Source organism: Grampus griseus, assembly GCF_964374135.1.
Source record: "Grampus griseus genome assembly, chromosome: 9".
Taxonomy (NCBI): Eukaryota; Metazoa; Chordata; class Mammalia; order Artiodactyla; family Delphinidae; genus Grampus; species Grampus griseus.
Genome location: NC_139003.1, coordinates 102,892,028 through 102,910,856, shown reverse-complemented (window position 1 = coordinate 102,910,856; position 18,829 = coordinate 102,892,028). Strand labels below are relative to the sequence as shown.

The following is an 18,829-nucleotide window of genomic DNA, read 5'->3' as shown; positions in this document are numbered from 1 at the left end:
ACGTTCCTGACCAGGCCCTGGTCCCCCCTGGGCAGTGAGGCCTGGGAACCCTCCGTGGGCTGCCTGGCCGTTCGCTCATTTATTCCAGGGCGGTCTCCTCTGACAGGGTTTCTGCACATCCCACCGACCTGGCACAGAGCAGGTGCTCATAACATACGAGTGCCCTGAACTGAACCAGGTACCAGCAGGTACTCCGGCGGCCCTGCTAGACAGAGGGAAGGAAGGGGCCCACCAAGTTGAGCCAGGCGCCATGACCCCAAGACCCACCCCTCGCTCCTGGTGGGGAGGCCAGGGCCCACCTGACAGCGAGGATGTGCATGGGCTGGGACCGCTGCAGCCTCTGCCGCGGGGCCACCTGCCCCTGCAGGGGCCTTGCTCCGGGGGGCCGGCCGCGGGGATGCTGGCCATTGCGCAGGAGGGGCGCCGTCTCCGCGGCCGCGCACAGGCTCTCCAGGGACGCATCCATGTCGTTCACCAGCGTCTCCAGGTCCACGTCGTCCTCTGTGCGTCGAAAGGGAGAGAAAGACAAACGTCAGCGGCAGCGAGGGGCCACGGCCAGGTTCCAAGACTCACACCGTCTTAAAATACGACGTGAGGGTGGAGGACGGTAACTGAAACAAGCCCACATTTCTATGAGGAACCATCTGTGTCCTATGCATTGATATCTGTCGATACTCCAGAAGCAATCCAGAAATCACAGCCCATCTGCCTTTCCCATCTGTACAGGAGACCCTCTGGGGGCATCTGCTGGAGTGCAGGGGGCCACGCACAGCCTGAGCCCCGACCTCAGCTGGCTAATCGCAGGGGCACAAGGAGCCCTAAGGAGGCCAGTCAGGGCTTCTCCCTTCCCCGAAATTCCAGAAGAGAAGCAGAGAGACAGGAACGGGGCAGCACCTGACCCTGATCCCAACCTCGTCTGCGAAGGCCACCAGAAGGGCCGCAGCCGCGGCAGACGGGCCCCGAGGGCTGCTGCCTGTGAGACCCGCACCTGCAGGCCTCTGGGTGCCCGACAGCCAGAGGGAGGCTGCTTTCACACAAGCAGGCCCGAGGCCGACGCAGAGAGAGGACGACAGGAAACGCCAGAAAGAGAGATGGGTGCTTTTATGTGTTGGTGTGGCCGAAGCCGGTCAACCATCATTCTAGATGTTTCCGTGAAGCTATTCTCAGACGAGACTCTAAGAGAGACGAGAACAACGAGGGCCCCGGGAAGAGGGGCGGCGGCTCTTCCCGGGTCTGCAGCCTGCGGCCCCCGCAGACGTGAACGTGGACTCACGGCTGTGCGAGTCGACTCCTCACAGGAACCAACCCCAAACACAGGCACACGCACATCCTGTGGGCTCAGTTCTGGAGATCCGCCCCTTTCTGACAACAGGGCCCAGGCCACTGAGGCTGCCTCTCACGAAGAGGTCACAGGTCAGCCAATTCACAGTCTATCTGGCTTCCCCGGAGCCCAGGGAACAAACCAGAGCCAGGGCCCAAGACAGCCAGGCCTCGGCCCACCCGAGCAGCCCCCGAGGGGCAGGACAGTCCTGCTGCCCCACCCCTGCCCCTGTCCTGCGCCTGCCGGTTCGGGCCCCAAGCCCCAGTCCCGGGTCTCCATCCCTCCGGGTCTGCAGCTCTCACTGGAGCTCACAGTGGTACCAGGCCAGCAGGTGGGCGTGAGGAATCAGTGAGTCCTCACCTGCTCTGTAACAGAGCCTGGCCCAGGGTAAACACTTGGTCGGTGTTATTTATTTGCTCTATTTCATTTATTCCTCACAAAACAATGCAGAGTGGTGCCTATTAACCTGGTTTAACAGCCAAGGAAGTCGGTCCAGGGTAGTCAAGTAACCTGCCCCAGGTCACACCAGCAGTCAGCAGGGAACCTGGAATCTGAAAACAAGTTTTGCAGCTGCCAACGTGAGCTCACCAGGTGCGCACTCCACCCGTGAGCTCACGGAACTTTCTGGAACACTGACCTCCCTGCCCCTCCCGCTCCCCCCACAAATGTCTCCGATGTTCAGCCTCCCTGTCTCACGAGGCAGAAGGGCAAGAGGAGACAGAAGGAAACAAAACAGAAAACCAACAAAAGCCAGCCTAGAAGGCACAGAAGCCGCAGGGTGCAGGGGGTGGGGTCGGCGGGGGTGTTCAGGATCAGGGAGTCTCTGGTCGGGTGCGGGGGGTGGAGTGCTGGTACGGAGAGATCCAGGAAGAGGCAGGAAGACCACAGAACACCCCTCCCCCGAGGCCCCTTTACCCTTCAGGCAGTGGTGCCCGCAAGAGAGGTCTGGGGAGCGTCCGGAACAGACGAGCAGGCAGGCCCTGAGAAGGACGGACAGACAGACAGACAGACACACGGATGGCCCGGGGTGGGGGGGGGCGGAGAAGGATGGGCGGCTGCTGAAATCGCAGCGATGAGAGTGCAGTCCCGCTGGAGCCAAGGACAGAAGCCCAGGCAGGGTGGGTGGGGCAGAACCCGGGAAGAAGGGGGGTGTCTGGGGGGGGGGTTGTGCAGAGACCCCGGCACCCGGCGGAGGGCTGACGGGGGAGAGGGCAGAGCCCCGCACCTCCAGGCCCTGGTGGGGGAAGGAGTCGAAAGATGCTGCTACAGCCCAGGTTATGCGTTGTCTAGTATTAAGTAAACTTGATTAACTCGATTAACATTAACATTTGCAAAACGCAAAGGCCACTGTCTTCCTGGCTTTCACCCGGCTTTAGAAATCAAACAGGAATAGCGTTCTCGCTCTCTGACAGATTTCAGCCAAGAAAATAAAAGGTCCTATCCCCTCAGGTGCATCTTCCTTCCAGTCATTTCTTCCCTATGCATTTCTGAAAGCCTCTGGCTGTGCCCACGGGGGCAGGCCTCTGTGTCTCCTGTCCTTTTCTTTCTGTTCCTTCTCCCACCAGCCAGGTCCTTCCTGGGCCACCCCGCGCTGCACTCAGGTCACTGTGCTTTCAGGAACACAGAGTGATTCTGACATCATTCAAAGTAAATATAAAGGCAAACTGGACGTAAGCTGGTAAATATAAAGGTAAAGGGTGTAGGTGCAACGCACGCCCTAAAGCGCTTTAACTCTCCTCTGAGGTGGGTTATTGATAAAAGCACTTTCTACGCTAATACATTTAATGGTGAACCTGTTAGAGCCAGGTTAGTCATTTAACAGTCACTTGGTAGGCTAGACTTTTCATAGATCAACTCCAACCACTATACTGGCATGTTTCAAACTTGCCTATTTTCCACAGCCCTTAGAGCAAAGAATAGAGACTAAGACATCCTAATCCAGAACAAACGTTAAACACTTCCTGTGGGGTCAGTTAGCATTTCGTCTGTTTGGATAGTAACATCACTCAGCGTCGTCTGATTTTACTTAAACTTTGTTAAATTCTAATAAAGACTGATAATTAAATCTTCCTAACAAGGGTTTTAAAGGGTTTGATTCTGAAGAGGACGCTTCTCCACATGCGACGGCACTTAAAAAAAAATTACTACACTGAGATTTTGCTGGAATGACATTCAATTCTTTCGAATGTTCCACGAGCCAGTCCATCGTGGAGCAAGGCTGCCCCGTGTCCCTCCTACACGTGTGGCCGTCTGCACGAATCCACGTGCATCGGTGCTCACCCACGTGAGGGAGCCTTCCTGCAGCGTCGTGCAAGTGGCAGAATCAAACACCAGGGCATTAACAAAGCAGAGGCTTCTGGAAAGGACCGTTAAGATTAAGTGTCTATAGCTGCTACCTTGAGGCCAAAGTATCTGCTGTGAGCCGGTACCTCTGAAAGGAGTCCTGCAACGGAGAAGGGAAACAATTCGATACGCGACGTTCCACTCCATACGAATTTGGGAGGGTATATTTACTGGCCAAATGTAGGTCAAACAACATGGCTGTAAATCAAGTTATTAATAGTTATTTTCCTTCCTTAAATAACCCAGTCCTAAGCTGGTCAGAGACTTTTGTCCCAAACGTCGGAGTCGTTCATCGGATCCCCAAATCACAGGTGTATCTGGTCTCGCTGTCATCTTTAGCAAAGGAGGCTCGCTGAGGTCTAAAATGAGTACGAATTCAGTGAAACACATTCAAGTTTGGATTACTCCGGGAGAATGTCTTCCAGAAGCCAAGCCAGGAACAGGGCAGGCTGCAGGCGGAGAGGAGAGCGTGAGTCACAGGAGGACCTGACCGGCACCGCCTCCTGCCACCCCCCTTGACCCCACTAGCTCCACTGCCCCCTGCCTGGTTCACGGCGCCCTCTAGTGGCTTCTTTAATTAGATAGTAAAGATGACACCGGATCCGCTTTATGCAACTATTTTGGCACCTTAAAGAAATGCTTCTTGCACCACGTGTGCGCCAGATGCATCCTTCCTGTCCTTTCTTGACGGACCCACGGAAGCCTCTCCCCCATCTGCTCCCATTTTCACGTATGAGGCGCACGCTGAAGTAACAGAGAGCTGGCAGGGCAGGGCGCCGACCTCCTTACAAGTCGGTGATAAAGAGGGTGATAAAGTCTTAAGTAAGAGGAGATTCGTCCCTGAGAAGAAAATAATAGATGGCATTTGTAAGGCTGTGGTAAGAGAAGAAGTATATATTTTCATCCTCCTCCATGGTTCCTGGCACACGGCTCCTAAAATCCTTGTAATTTCCTAACTGATACGAGTTAAGGGGAGCACCTTCGTTATAATATCTGGCCCTTTTCTGTTGTTCCTGAAATAGCTCCCGAGCCACTAGTAAAGGTGAAAGAAGTGTGTTTTGTTAATCATAACGAGCCCCTTTCGACTAGGTCTGAATTTATGGGAATGAGGTGATTTCTGGAAAGCCCCCAGACAAGCACTTGATAGAGACTGGCTCCCAGGGGAACCAGCTGTGTGATGAGAGGCTGGGACTTTTAGCCCCAGCCCCGAGCTCCAGGGAGGCCAACTGCAAATGGCCAATGATTTCATCAATCATGCCTGTATGAGGAAGCCTCTATAGAAACCCTAAAAGCCTGGGCCTTGAGAGCTTCCAGGTCGGTGAGCAGGTGCGAGTGCTGGGAGGGTGACCCCGAGGGCAGGAAGCCCCACCCCGCCTCCCCGGGTACCTTGCCCTCTGCATCTCTTCACCTGGCTGTTCCTGAGTTGTACCCTTGACAACAAACTGGTAATCTAGTGAGTAAACCGTCTTGCTGAGTTCTGTGGGCTGCTCCAATAAATGATCAAACCAGGTACGTAGCATCAGAATTGAACTGAATTGTAGGTCAGCCAGCTGGGGTGGGAGAATTACTTGGAGTAATTCTAAGAATAAAAGTATTCAGGGAGTTTTCTTGACAGCACAAGACCTGAAAATTCCCCAGCACGTGTGCAAAGGCCAAAGTTCTCACACATTTCTACCTGCACAGGAACTAAAGGCCCAGCCTGCAAAAGCACTTTCAACCTAAACCATGTTCCCTGGGCAAGCTTTTCTCGTTGACCTCTACCTTGTACAAATATAACTCAACATGCTACTGAAATACCTTTTGGCAGCACACCAATTCATCTTCAATCCTCGTGTATTCTAGTCACGTGTATTTAATTTTTAGCATGTAGAGGTGCTTGGACGTAAGTAAGCAGAATAAGAAAATGAAGTATTACACCATTAGAGGAGTCTTTTCTGTTCTCATTCATGATATTTAAAGATACTCATCCAAAATAAAAGCAAATCACCTAGCCCCAACTCCAAATAAAAATACAAATGCAACCCCCAAGTCCTGTCATTAAACAAACAAACAAAACCAATGCTTTATTTCGGTGGTTACTTGGGCAGGCAGGACATAAAACCCCTCAGAATTAGTCTGTCTGGCATATGCACAGAAATACATACACAGCACTGGAGAGATTCACAACTCCTGATGTCTTCCATGTTTACAAGAGAAACGTTTTCCCAACATGCGGGAAAACTGGCGTCCTTTCCCGTCTACCACCACAGACAACGGTAATTGCCAAGTTCAATGTCTATTAAATTGAGAAATACAGGTCAACAAAATGATGAATTAAACAACCTGTAAGAATCTGCGTGTTTTTTGTTTTTTTTTTTTCATTAGGACCTTATATACATTTGAAAAAGTGCTGCCTAACTTTTTGGGCAGCTGTGGCGCTCAGAGGACCCCACCACCACCACCGCTCTCCCAGGACCCAAAGGCCATGTGGGTGGAACCACCGCCCAGAGCACAGTCAGGGTCAGCTGGTGACATGAAACTGGACAAGTACACACACACTCCCTGGGACCAATCCAGTTAGACAAAGCGAACATTAAAACAACCCTCCCAATCTGCTGATTCTGGGCAATCTGTGCCTTGCTTTGTGTCAATAGCTGGTAGGCTGATTATTTTTCTTGGAATGCCTTTCCTTCTGCTAATTCAGATGCAGGACTGTGCACCCAGAAAAGGGACGTGCATATTTAGTTAGTCGTGTGTCCAGTTCCTGGAGAGCCCTGGCACTTCCTTCTGTTCTTCAGGAACTGCATCCAGCACCCCTCCCTAGAGCATCCCTCAGCAAGTGACAAAGCCAGCATCCTACCAGGCAGCCCTGTCGATAACACAGAGCACGCAGACCGCTGACGTTCTGCCTTAACGACATCTGCAACCTGTTTTCCTCAAAGCCACATTTAGGTCTACATGTTCTGTCTGAAGAAGCACCACCCCTTATGACTGCTTACGGCTCTACAGCTGTGACGTAGCACAATCAGGACGGAATTTAGACACAAACCCTTGTCTACAACCACACAGATGAGAAAGGCTGTGGGCACTGCTTAGAGGTTTGTGCATGTTATGTTAGGTATGTTGTACCACAATTAAAAAAATAATAATAATAGTGAAAGCACCTTTTAAATTGGAATGCTTAATAGTCTCAAATACATTCACTTAAGGTCTTCTCCTGGCTGATCTACTTGGGTGCCTTTAAGAAGCCCTCAACCCTAAACCTGCCTGACTGCAACCAATGCCACGCGCTTGGACCTGACGGGCAGAGCATCCTGGGCTGCCCCACCCTCCCCGGAGCCCACTCCAGGGGACGCCCTGCCCACCCGCTGGCCTCAAGCCCCATCCCTCTGGCGGACAGGTGCCCCCCCTCCCCGACTCTGCACACCTGTGGTCCTCACTCGTCCCCAGCATGAGCACCACCCCCCGCCACTGCTCTCTGCCTGCACACGTGTGGCTTCCTCCACCAGCAGAAAGAAACAGTATGTACGCCACTCCTGTCAGTCATCACAGGGGCTGGGCTCCTGGGGTCAGTGCAGGTGGCCCAGGGTGACAAGTGGGGACAGGACTTTAGTGTGGAGAAGAGTCAAGGGTCCTTCCCAGAAAAGAAACATTTCATTGAGGCGATGGATGCAAGAACCTAGGCAAGAGATAAACAAGATTCAGGAGGTGCCCAGGCCACGGAGGCTGAGGGCCACGGGGGGACCGCTGGGGCTGGCTTTTTGGGTGACCGGCCAAGGACGCCCGGGCGGACTGGCTCGTGAAGGCCCAGGACCACCACACTCGTTTCCCGAGTTACACGAAACATGAATTCCTCTTCCCAACGAACATTAACTTTTAGTACACACGTGTATGCTTCTCCGCCAACGCCATGGAATGCAACAGGTAGGTATTCAACCATACCTGTGTGCATCCTCCCATAAGGGGTTCATGTTGCGATGGCTTGTGCAGGGCCTGGCCATCAACGGAGGCTGAACGAACAGACCCGCAGAAACACAGCCAGTCGGCATCCTCTCACAGCCCTGCCGACTGCTCTTCACCCGTCTCCCCAGAGCAGCTGCAAGGGCCCGGACGCTTACTACGGTGACCCTTGGGGAGGAAGCTGGGCTATGTCTCACCACCGGGTCTGTGACAGCCCAGGAGGCTGCAACACACTGGGGGGCAGGACGAGGCACGACCTCCGGGGCAGATCAGAGTCAAATGCAGACATCCTAGCAGCCTGACCAGCCAGCTCCACCACCATAGCAGACGAGCAAAAAAGTGATTAATGATGAATCACTCTGGACTCTGATTCCCGTGAGATGTACTTGTTCAATCTACGTCTTAAGAGAGAGCTGGAGAATGCTCTACCCAGAAAACAACTAAGAAAATGAGGAAAGCTACACATTCCACTCAGTGATCCCATTCACTGAAATTCAAGAACTGGCGTAAGAGAAAAGAGCATAAGTTTCCCCCTTTCTTGGATTTTTATCCTGTCACACTGTTGCCAGGAAAGACCTGGATATCATACAAGTTTCTTTCAGGTCTTTAAGACTGTTTGTTTTCTGCACCTGGGAGCACAATTTTCCACGACCAAAAAGTTGAAAACTGCCAAGCAAGGACCAAGGACCCGAGCTACAAATGGCAGAAAAAACTACAGACTCTGTTGTGTAATCTCTATTTGCACTATTAGAGAGCGATTTGGAGGAGTGGGGAGAACAGAAACATACTCACAAAATATCGCTCAAAAGGGGCAAAAGATTAATTGCAGCTTTCTCAAGTCATCCTTAGCAATTTAATCTTTTTCTCCTCAACCTTCTGATTTTGATTCCCAATTCTTCTATTACATCATAAGTCAGGGCAGAAACCTGGGTGCAAGAAACTATGCAAATAACTTGTCATTCTGGAAGGTTCCCATTTTCCATTAATCTTAAAAATATTAATCCAAGAACACTGCAATTGAACAGGGAAAATCCAGGGCACGGGCCAAAAGCCTGTCACTCACTGGCACTGTGATTGCAAACAGGCAATTTTTTTAAAGGTAAATTATCTTCACTACCCCATTCAACATTAACTCTCTATGATTCTGTGTATTTACCTCCATAAATGTAAAATTCCTCATGTAACTCATGTTTTTCTTCATTCAACAGATACTGACCGAGCACCAACTACATCTCTGACATTGGTCCAGCTACTGGAAATACAGACATTAACAAAAGAGAAAAGAATCCTACCACCTAAACGTAATGAAGTCCTAGGCATCACACTCTGGAAAAGGATTATGGTGCTAAATGCAAAGTTGCAAGGAAGGACGTGAAACTTCTTCCACCACCTCTGGAAAAATAATTCCCTCTGTGAAGAAGCTAAAACCCACTCTGGTGTACGAGAGGAGGAGACGGAGATATTCCAAACAGAGACTGGACTCCTTGTGGAAAGGGGGGACCTCAACCCCAACGGAGTGTCTTACAAGAGAGGTTAGGGGCATGCGGGCAGCAGAAGTGGCACAGCGGACACTTTGTGTCCTCAGATGGAAACAGCCTTGGTAGAGTTAATGAACTGCCCAAACCAGAAAAGTATCCTCGAGGACAGACACTCTCCCAGGACGGCTGTGCTCACTACCTGGCAGAAGACGAGGACTTTACAACAAGATCTCTGTTATGTAAGGCAAGACGATCAAGCAGAGGGCACTCAGCTCTACAAGGAGCCCAATTTCTCAGGCATCAGGATGGGGAAACTCCTTCCAGGAGAACGTACCAGGCAGTTCCAAGAAATGGCACGTCTCCCGGAACTGCAATGCCCAGGAGAGAGGAGCTGTCTTTGCAGGATGTGATGGAAATGGGGCTTAAGTGGAAAGAGGCAACATTCAGGAGGGGGCCGGTGGGGCTGGGATGATGGAGATCCATTCCCTCGGGAATCAGTCTGATGAGCAGGACCCCCTGGGAGGCTCGCTTGTGAAAACAGGTTCCTGGGACTCACTTGGATTCATTCTGAATCCAAATCTCTGGAGTCAGGTCAAGGAATGAACAGAGTTCCTAAGCAAGGGCTTATGATTCTTATGAAAATGATGTGTCAACCAAGAGCAATAACAGCACACGTATAAGCGGCACCTTCTGAATAACACCCCAGCAGAAGGAAAACTCATGACAGTCTTTCTCAGAATTTGGGCCTCGATGGACACGAGTTCTGAAGGAGCAAGCCCAGAGGGAGAGGCTGCACGTGCTGGATCCGTGAGAGAGGGTTTTGATTTCCACTCTCTCTCTACATATGTAACACGGCATTTATTAATGATGAAGACACACAGTAGCAACCGTTGCTGGCACCAGGTCTCATGCCAGGCATATCTTGTAGGTCAAGCAGTTTCTAATGTTCCTACCAAACCAGCCAAGTAGGCATTTTTAAGATTTCAGATAAAAAAGCCAAGACACAGGGTGACTCAGCTCTCCCAAGATGAAGATGGAGGTCAAAGCCAACTCCAAGCGTGGACATCCTGCTTCCCTGGTACATTATAATTTTAACTTTCCTCAGTTTTTCTCACTAAACTTTAGTTTTAGTTTAATTCCCTATGTACACATCATTCTTTGTCACTAACCTTGAGTTTCCAGAGGCTGGACCTGCACGTCCTTGTGCCTCTTCCTCCCTACCTAACTTCACAGCTGGCACACAGTAGGTGGTCAGTAAATGTCAGCTGAGTATGTGGAAAATAGAGCCACCAGCCTCCATAAATCAAGCTGTAGAATTTTCCAGAAGGTCAGAAAGCCAGGCAGAGTTCCCAAACTCTCTTGGGGTTGCTGAGTCCCCTGTCTGTTAGTTCCCTGGAAAAAGGCCCACCGGGCAAGTCACACCCAGGCCACCAAGTGAATAAATGCCAGAGGTTCTAATTCCAGCAGGGATGGAGGACTGTCTGAGGCCCAGGGGTCTCCTGCAGGAAGCATCACCTGGCAGGCCAGGCCTCCGCCTGTCCCTGTGAGCCCCCCTGACCACGTCAGGCCCACCTGGCCATCCCCAAGGTCGCAGAGACCACAGAAGGATTCTGTCTCCATTCAGGACGCGCAGGCACCGGCAACCACACAGTGCAGAGCCAGAGGGGACGAGCAGTGAGAAAACACAGAAACTGGTGTCACTGAGAGTTAGTCCATTGCTGCAAGGCAGGTAGGAACCATCCCCCTACGATGCAGACCTCTAGCTGGCCTTGTGTCGGCGGCCCCTGGGGCTCACTACACTGAGCCCCCCAAACAGGAAGCATTCGTGATGCAAAGGTGCTTTTAGCCATCTGACACACAAGCAGATGGAGTCCACCGGGATTATTTTTCAAAATATATCTCAAATGTACCCTTGGAGGTGGAAGGATTAACAACCTGTCCCCCATCTCCTCTAGTCCCTGCCCCCCACTCCTGACAAGGTCAGGACTGTTATTAAAGTCTCTCTCAGTCAGAACGAGGCCCAGGGTTGAGCAAGTGTTGGCTCCCCGCCCCTGGCAGGGGCCCAGTTCTAAGGGAGCAGCAAAGGGCGGTGGGAACCACCAGGCAGGCTCCTGGCTCCGGGGCCGGCGCCTGGTTACTTAATTCTGCGGAAACACCTGCTCCTCCCAAGATCTCCGAAAGGGTCAACTAGTCATGTACCTGCAGGGCCTGCCCCCAGGTAAGGAGCTGAGATCTCTGAGGGCCTTCCTGGAGACAGATTAACGCACAGTGGGGGTACAGAATATTAGCTAATATTAGACACGTGAACAAGGGATGCTGTAACCTTGCCGAAGTACTTCTAAAGGCAGCAGTACACTGTGTCCTGAAGATCGGAGGGTTACTTTTCCTTACGAAAAATCTCTAGCTTGAGATCTCCCTTTGGGGATAGACCTTAAAATTATAAAAGAAAAATAACTCATTCCAAAAAAAATGTTTTTTTACCTGAAATGGCTGGTTAATTGCAGTTAAAAAAATAAAGTAATTTAGATAAAGTGTAATATAAAGGAAGACATATATTGTTAGATTTCAGGAGCTAGGATATTCTCGTTTCCTACCTAAGAGCAATCTAAAGATATTCATTCATCACGGATGTATCTAAGTTGTGGCCCATCACTTCTGAAAGGGATTTGTACTTCCTTGGGCGAAAAGGTCCATGTGTTACGTGACCAATAAATTAAAAAGGACCCACTGCTTCCTGTTGCATCCCTAGGGCCTGGGCCCCATGCCTGGTGTGGGCTGGACAAACAACAGATATTTGTTGAATGAATGAAATAAATGAACGAAACAGGACAACTACAGCGAAGAGCATGAAAAGCAAAGGCCCCAGAACAGAAGGCACTGCGGGGATAAAGCCTCTAGTGGAGGGCGGGCATCCTGACAGCCAGAGAAAACAAGAAACGGGAGTGGAGTCCAAGTATCCGCTCAAAGGAAACAGGCAAGAGTGATGTGAGCTGTCAGAGCATCAGGGAAGCGGAGGCCCAGAACAGCCGAGACTTGAGAAATTACACAGGACGACAGAGGGGGTTTCAATTCCGCTCCAAGTGAGAACCGGGAAGGGCGAGGTCTGCCGCTTGCCTGACCCTGGGACGACAGAGTGAGAGCCGGCACCTCGATGCCTTTCTGCTACCTCTTCCTTATGGAGACAAATGACTGTCCCAGTGGAAGGCTGGGAGAAGTGTAACAGAAAGGAGACCACTATCCAGGATGGGGGGTGGTGACCGTGGGATCCCACCCACTTGGCTGCTTTCAAGAACAAGGGAAATCCAGTCGCTACAGCCAAGAAAATCTCCGTTTGAGGACCTGGAAAATGTGAGTAGTCAAAAAGAAAGGAAGACATGCATGGCCTCTGATAAGGATGGAGGAGGAGCCCTGAGGCAGAGCAGCAAGGTGGTGAGAAGAGCAGATGCCAGAGCCCCCCCCCGCCCCGCCCAGCTGGGTTCTGGCCCAGCTCCGCCACTCCTTTGGGGTGTGATCTGGGTGACTTTATGACTAATGCCTGTGCCTCAATTTCCTTCCCTGTACATATGGGGTAATAACAGTGCCCACCCCAGGACAATTAAGTGCATTTGGTGAGTTAAAACATGAAACACAAGTTCTTAACAGGTGAAGAACCTATTTTTATAACAGGGAAGTCAGGTAAACATGGAAGAAACAGAGGACACGACACCTTTTGGACGGGCTATAATATCACTACTTGAAAGGATGCTGCAGAAGCATCCTTAAGGGCTTTTCTGCATCTTAACCCAGTCAAAGGTGTTTGGGCACAGGGAAGGGGTAAAAGAAATCTAAACTACATCAGCTCTGGGATCAACATCCAACCAGAGGCTGACATTCATTACGATTCAGGATTTTGTCGAGCATTTCTTTCTGAACATTATCTTTGGAAGACAGGCTAGTTTCACTATAAGGAAATGATAGTAAGAAAATAAAAGTTACGTGTGTGTGTGTGTGTGTGTGTGTGTGTGTGTGTGTGTGTGTGTGTGTATGGTGAGTAAAGCACTGGAGATGTTCTCCATCATACAGTAAAGGGTGAACTGGATGAAATGGTATCCATGAACCAGGACGCAAGCTCGGTTCAAAAGCAACCTCATCTTACATGAACACAACACTGTAAATCAACTATGCCTCAATTAAAGAATACAGGGCTTCCCTGGGGGCGCAGTGGTTGGGGGTCCACCTGCCGATTCAGGGACGCGGGTTCGTGCCCCGGTCCGGGAAGGTCCCACATGCCGCGGAGCGGCTGGGCCCGTGAGCCATGGCCGCTGAGCCTGCGCGTCCGGAGCCTGTGCTCCGCGACGGGAGAGGCCACAGCAGTGAGAGGCCCGCGTACCGCAAAAATAATAATAATAATACATTTTATTTTACTCTGGCTATTAAAAAATTTTCTTTAATAATTTTAATGAAAGCAACCTCATCTTCTTGGCTGACTTACACCCCCTCATCCCAATGTTCCTGACACCTCATCAGTGGCACCACGAGAAGGGAAGGGCTCTGCTAACTGGTCTTGTCTTTGCTCGCCTGGAATCATCCGAACCCATGGAAGGTACAGGCAGGATCTCAGGCCCTTTCTGGAACCCACAGGTATATATATGGCATGCGAGTTCAGAAATCCGTTAAACAAATATCTATAAAACCCAACTATGGACAAGGCACTACAGCAGAACCTTCGAGATGAGGAAGACATGGTTCCTGCCCTCAAGACATGCATCATCTCAGCAGATTAAGGAAGCAAGAAAGAACAGCGTTCTGTCCCTGTCAAGCGCTGCCCCGTATCCCAAGCTGTCTCGTTAGGAAGAACTTCCGGCGCAGAGGTGGTAAGGAGAGGAGGGATGGCTCAGGGCTGCAGGAGGGCCCCCTCCACCCCGGACAGGACAGGCTGCAGGCTCCGGCAGGCTGTGCAGACCCCGGCTTGGGAGGGGGCAGAGCCACCGCACCAGGAGGGCACCGGCCTCTGTGCTGCACAGCTGGACACTGCAAAGCCCAGCCCACGCACACAAACAGGCACAGGGACACGCAGGGCCGCAGGGGTGCCAAAGGAAGGCTGAGCATGCGGCACCTGGATGCACTTGAAAGAGAGAGACCTGCGCTTTTCTACCCCACGTCACAGACCTGGGAGCACAGGCTCCCTCCAGCCCCAGACCAGCCACTTCCACGCTTCCACGTGAAATGACCGTGCAGCATCACATACAAACACAGCATGCTTGCCTCTTTTGCAAACTGCCTGCTCCTGCTTTTTGCCAGTTTTTCTATGCGATTGTTTCTCTCACGTATAGGATTTTTTACAGTAAACTGAGGATACTAACACTTTGCCCGTTATACGCACTGCAAATATTTTTCCCGGGCCAAAGTGTGCCTTTCAGTGTTTTAGATGCTGTCAGGTTTGTACAGCAATTTGTGTGTTATGGACTCAAACATCTTTCCTTTATGGTTGTGCTAAGTCTTACTTAGGAAGTCTTTTCTCAGCCTGAGTGTATGAAGATGCTCACTACTCATTAATTCTTTTTTTTTTTAAATTTTTATTGGAGTATAGTTGATTTACAATGTTGTGTTAGTTTCTGGTGTACAGTACAGTGATTCAGTTATACACATACATATTTCCATTCTTTTTTAGATTCTTTTCCCATACAGGTTATTAGAGAATATTGAGCAGAGTTCCCTGTGCTATACAGTTGCTCCTTATTAGTTATCTATTTTATATATAGTAGTGTGTATATGTCAACCCCAATCTCCTACTTTATCCCTTTCCCTCACGTTTCTCCTTTGGTAACCATAAGTTTGATTTCAAGATCTGTGTAAATGTCCATCGACAGATGAATGGATAAAGAAGATGTGGTACATATATACAATGGAATATTACTCAGCCATGGAAAAGGATGAAATCATGCCATTTGCAGCAACATGGATGGACCTAGAGATGATCATACTAAGTGAAGCAAGTCAGACAGAGAAAGACAAATGTCACATATGATATCACTTATATGTGGAATCTAATAAAAAATGATACAAGTGAGCTTATTCACAAAACAAAAACAGACTCACAGATCTTGAAATCACTAATTCTTATTATTAGACAAAATAAAAAAACATTTTGTTTTCCACTTTTAGTCAGTCACTCACCTGAAATTGATGGTTGCGGATCACATATGGTAGGGACCCAGTTTGCCCCCCATCCCCCATGCCCACCACCCCTGGAGAAGTCACAGGCCCCCTGTCCTCAGGGCTCTACCACAACTTCTCTGTGCTGTACTGAGTTTCCATAACTGTGTGGGTCTCTATGGGATGTCTATTTGTCCGTCCTTGAATCAATAACATGCTTTCCTAACTGTGATGCATCATAAGCAGCCTTGCTCCCTGATGGTGCAAATCACCCCTTCCTGCCGACGTATGCTTTGCTCATCTTCAAATTTCTCTTTGCTGTTATGGAGTTTTCACATGTCCGTATTAGAGGTAGGAACCATCTATCAGGTCACACCAAACGTTTCGAAACTTGCTTGCAACTGTATTCAATTTAAAGATAAACTTGGGAAGACGTAACATCTTCACTATTTAAGTCTTCTCATTTGTGATCATGGGATAACTCTCCACTTACATAGGTCTTTTTTATGTCCCTTAAAGACCTCTTAGAACATCAAGCAATCTAGTTGAATTTATTTCTAGATACCTTATCATTTTTGTAATTATGTAAGTGGAATTTCTATTTGCATTACACTTCCTGATTGTTTTCTACCGTTGCACAAGGTATTTTTACATTTTATCTGTTGATCTCACCTATCTACCATCTTGCAGAGCTCATCTATTTTAAATGAATTTTCTATTTGGATAATATTGGGTTGGCCAGAAAGTTTGTTTGGGTTCTTCTGTAAGATAATATCATTTGCAAAGAGGCACCAATTCCATTTCTTCCTTTTGGTGTTTGCATTTCTGGTTCTGTGTTTGTTTTATGACACTGGTGAAGACCTCTTGCGACAGCAGGCCTTTCTGTGTCATTCCTGACTTTCACGGACGTGACTCTTTTCTCCACCATGGATGCTGGATGCTGTATATCTTCAACAAACAGACTTTAAACAGGTTACAGAGGTTTCTTTTTACTACAGACAGTCCCTGACTTAATGGTACTTCCACTTAGGATTTTTTTACTTTAACATGGTGAGAACGTGATTCACATTCAGTAGAAATCGTACTTCGAATTTTGCATTTTAATCATTTCCTGGGTTAGCGACATGCTATCCGATCCTCTCTCGTGACGCTGGGCAGGGAGCCTCAGGGCCCAAGCAGCCCAGCTCACGAGGGCAAACCACTGATACACTTGCAACCAGTCTGGACCCGGACAACCATTCTGCCTGCCACTTCAGTACAGCATTCAATAAATTACGTGAGAGAGTCGACATTTTATTGTAAAATAGGTTTGTGTTAGATTTTGCCCAACTGTAGGCTAATGAAACTGTTCTGAAAACATTTAAGGTGGGCAAGGCCAAGCTATAGTGAGTTAGATGTATTAAATGCATTTTTGACTTAACGATATTATCAAATTGCAATCAGTTTATAGGGATGTAAGTCAAGGAAGATCTGTACTGGTTTAGTAAGAGTTTGGTTGTTACTGTTTGCTTTGTATTATATGAGTGGAGAACTGTATTAAATAACTCTGTCTCCGGTACAATGACCATTTTCTTTCCTTTAATCTTTTCACGTGTTAAATGTGTTCCCAGTCTAATGATGGGAAAGCATCCTTGCATTATTATAATAAATCCAATTTGGTCATAACATTTGTTTGTCCTGTGTTTTATTCAAGATAAACTGTTAAACGTGATTCCTCAATGCTTTCCACAGACTTTTTGGTTGTACGTTAAAATGTGAAATAGGCCCATACTTGGATTTCTTGGACCGTCTCTTACAAAACTACAGAACGTTATAAAATGAGTGGGAGAGCTCTTCTCCTCTCTCTCTCCAGCCACTGGCATAAAAAGAGAAATTATTTGTTTTTTGAAGGCTCCATGACACTCATTTGCAGAATTCCCTGAGCATCTCTGAGGAGGTGGTATTATTTTCTGACTCCACTCTGCCAGAGTTCTTTATTAAAATTTGATATTTCTCCAAGTGTCAACTATGTTTTGTTTCTCCCTTTCAACTATTCTTCTTTATTCCTTCAGGATTCTCCACCTAAAACTTTTGAGTGCTGTCTGTACTCACAGAGCTATATTTTCCATCAGGTCACATAATGTTTAATTCACACGGCACAGAAGAAACATTCTTGGTTTTCTTAGGTAATCTCTAAGCTATTTCCTCTTTCAGATGCAATCAGGTTTTTGTTTATGTTTTTTTTTTAAGCCTTCTTTTTAGAGCAGTTTTAGGTATACAACAAAATTGAGAGGGGGATGCAGAGTTTCCCATTTATCCTGTACTCCCTACATATGCATAGCTGCCCCAAAAGCACCATCACTCACTAGAATGGTACATTTTTTTTTTACCAAGGATGAACCAACACTGACACATCAAAATCACACAAAGTCCACAGCGCACTTTAGGGTCCGCCTTTGGTGAACCTTGGTACATTCCATGGGTTTGGACAAATGTATCCATAGTGATGTCGAGCATTCTAACATCACACATAGTATTTTCACTGCCCCAAAATCCTCTCTGTTCTGCCTGTTCAGCTTTCCCCACTGTTGCCTCTGTCTCCATAGGTTTCCCTTTTCCAGAATGTCATATAGTTGGAATCATACAGTATGTAGCCTTTTCAAACTGGTTCTTTTACTTAGTAATATGCATTTAAGATTTTCTGTGTCTTGTCATGGCTTGATAGCTCATTTCTCTCTAACACTGAATAATATTGCACCACAGTTTATTTACCCATCACCTACTGAAGGACATCTTGGTCCCTTCCACCTTTTGGCAATTATGACTGAAGCTACTATAAATATCTGTGTGCAAGTTTTCAGGTGGACATAAATTTTCAACTCATTTGAGCAAATACCAAGGAACGTGAATGGCTGTCTCATATGGTAAGAGGATGGCTAGTTTTGCAAGAAACTATCAAACCGTTCTTCCAAAGTGGCTGCACCGTTTTGTATCACCACCAGCAATGATTAGACTTCCTGTTGCTCCACAGTCTCTCCAGCACTTGGTGTTGCAATTTTGTCTGTATATTTTTGCAATACATTAATTATCCATTTCCCTCATACATTCACATTTATTGGCATAAAGCTGTTCATGGTTTTCTCGTTTGACGATACTTTTTATCTCTGACATGCCTTCATACGATTTTCTTGCACGTCCTTCTTCCTCCTGAGCGTCTGTGATTTTGGTAGATTTTAGGAAACACTGGCTTTAGTTCTGTTTCTGTCTATTGATATTTTCTTCATTATTTCAATGATTTCTGATCTTAACTTTTTTTTTTTTTTTTTTTTTTGCGGTACATGGGCCTCTCACTGTTGCGGCCTCTCCCGTTGCAGAGCACAGGCACCGGACGCGCAGGCTCAGCGGCCATGGCTCACGGGCCCAGCCGCTCCGCGGCACGTGGGATCCCCCCGGACCGGGGCACGAACCCGCGCCCCCTGCATCGGGAGGCGGACTCTCAACCACTGCGCCACCAGGGAAGCCCGTACATGCCTTTTTCATTGAGTTCTAAACGACTGATATTTTCATTGTGATCTCCTAACCATGAGTGAAGTAAGGAGGTATTGTAATGTTTCCACAATATGTTTACATGTTT

At 48.5% G+C, this 18,829-nt stretch overlaps 1 protein-coding gene across 2 annotated transcripts in view; it reads right to left on the bottom strand.

Annotated features, from left to right (window-relative positions):
* Positions 1-18,829, bottom strand: part of GRB10 (growth factor receptor bound protein 10) — a 162,340-nt gene that overhangs the window by 77,524 nt on the left and 65,987 nt on the right. For both annotated transcript variants that reach the window (XM_082661649.1, XM_082661650.1), the window contains one exon: positions 300-501. In XM_082661649.1, the coding sequence (XP_082517775.1) occupies positions 300-501 (202 nt within the window). The remainder of the gene's footprint in view (positions 1-299; positions 502-18,829) is intronic.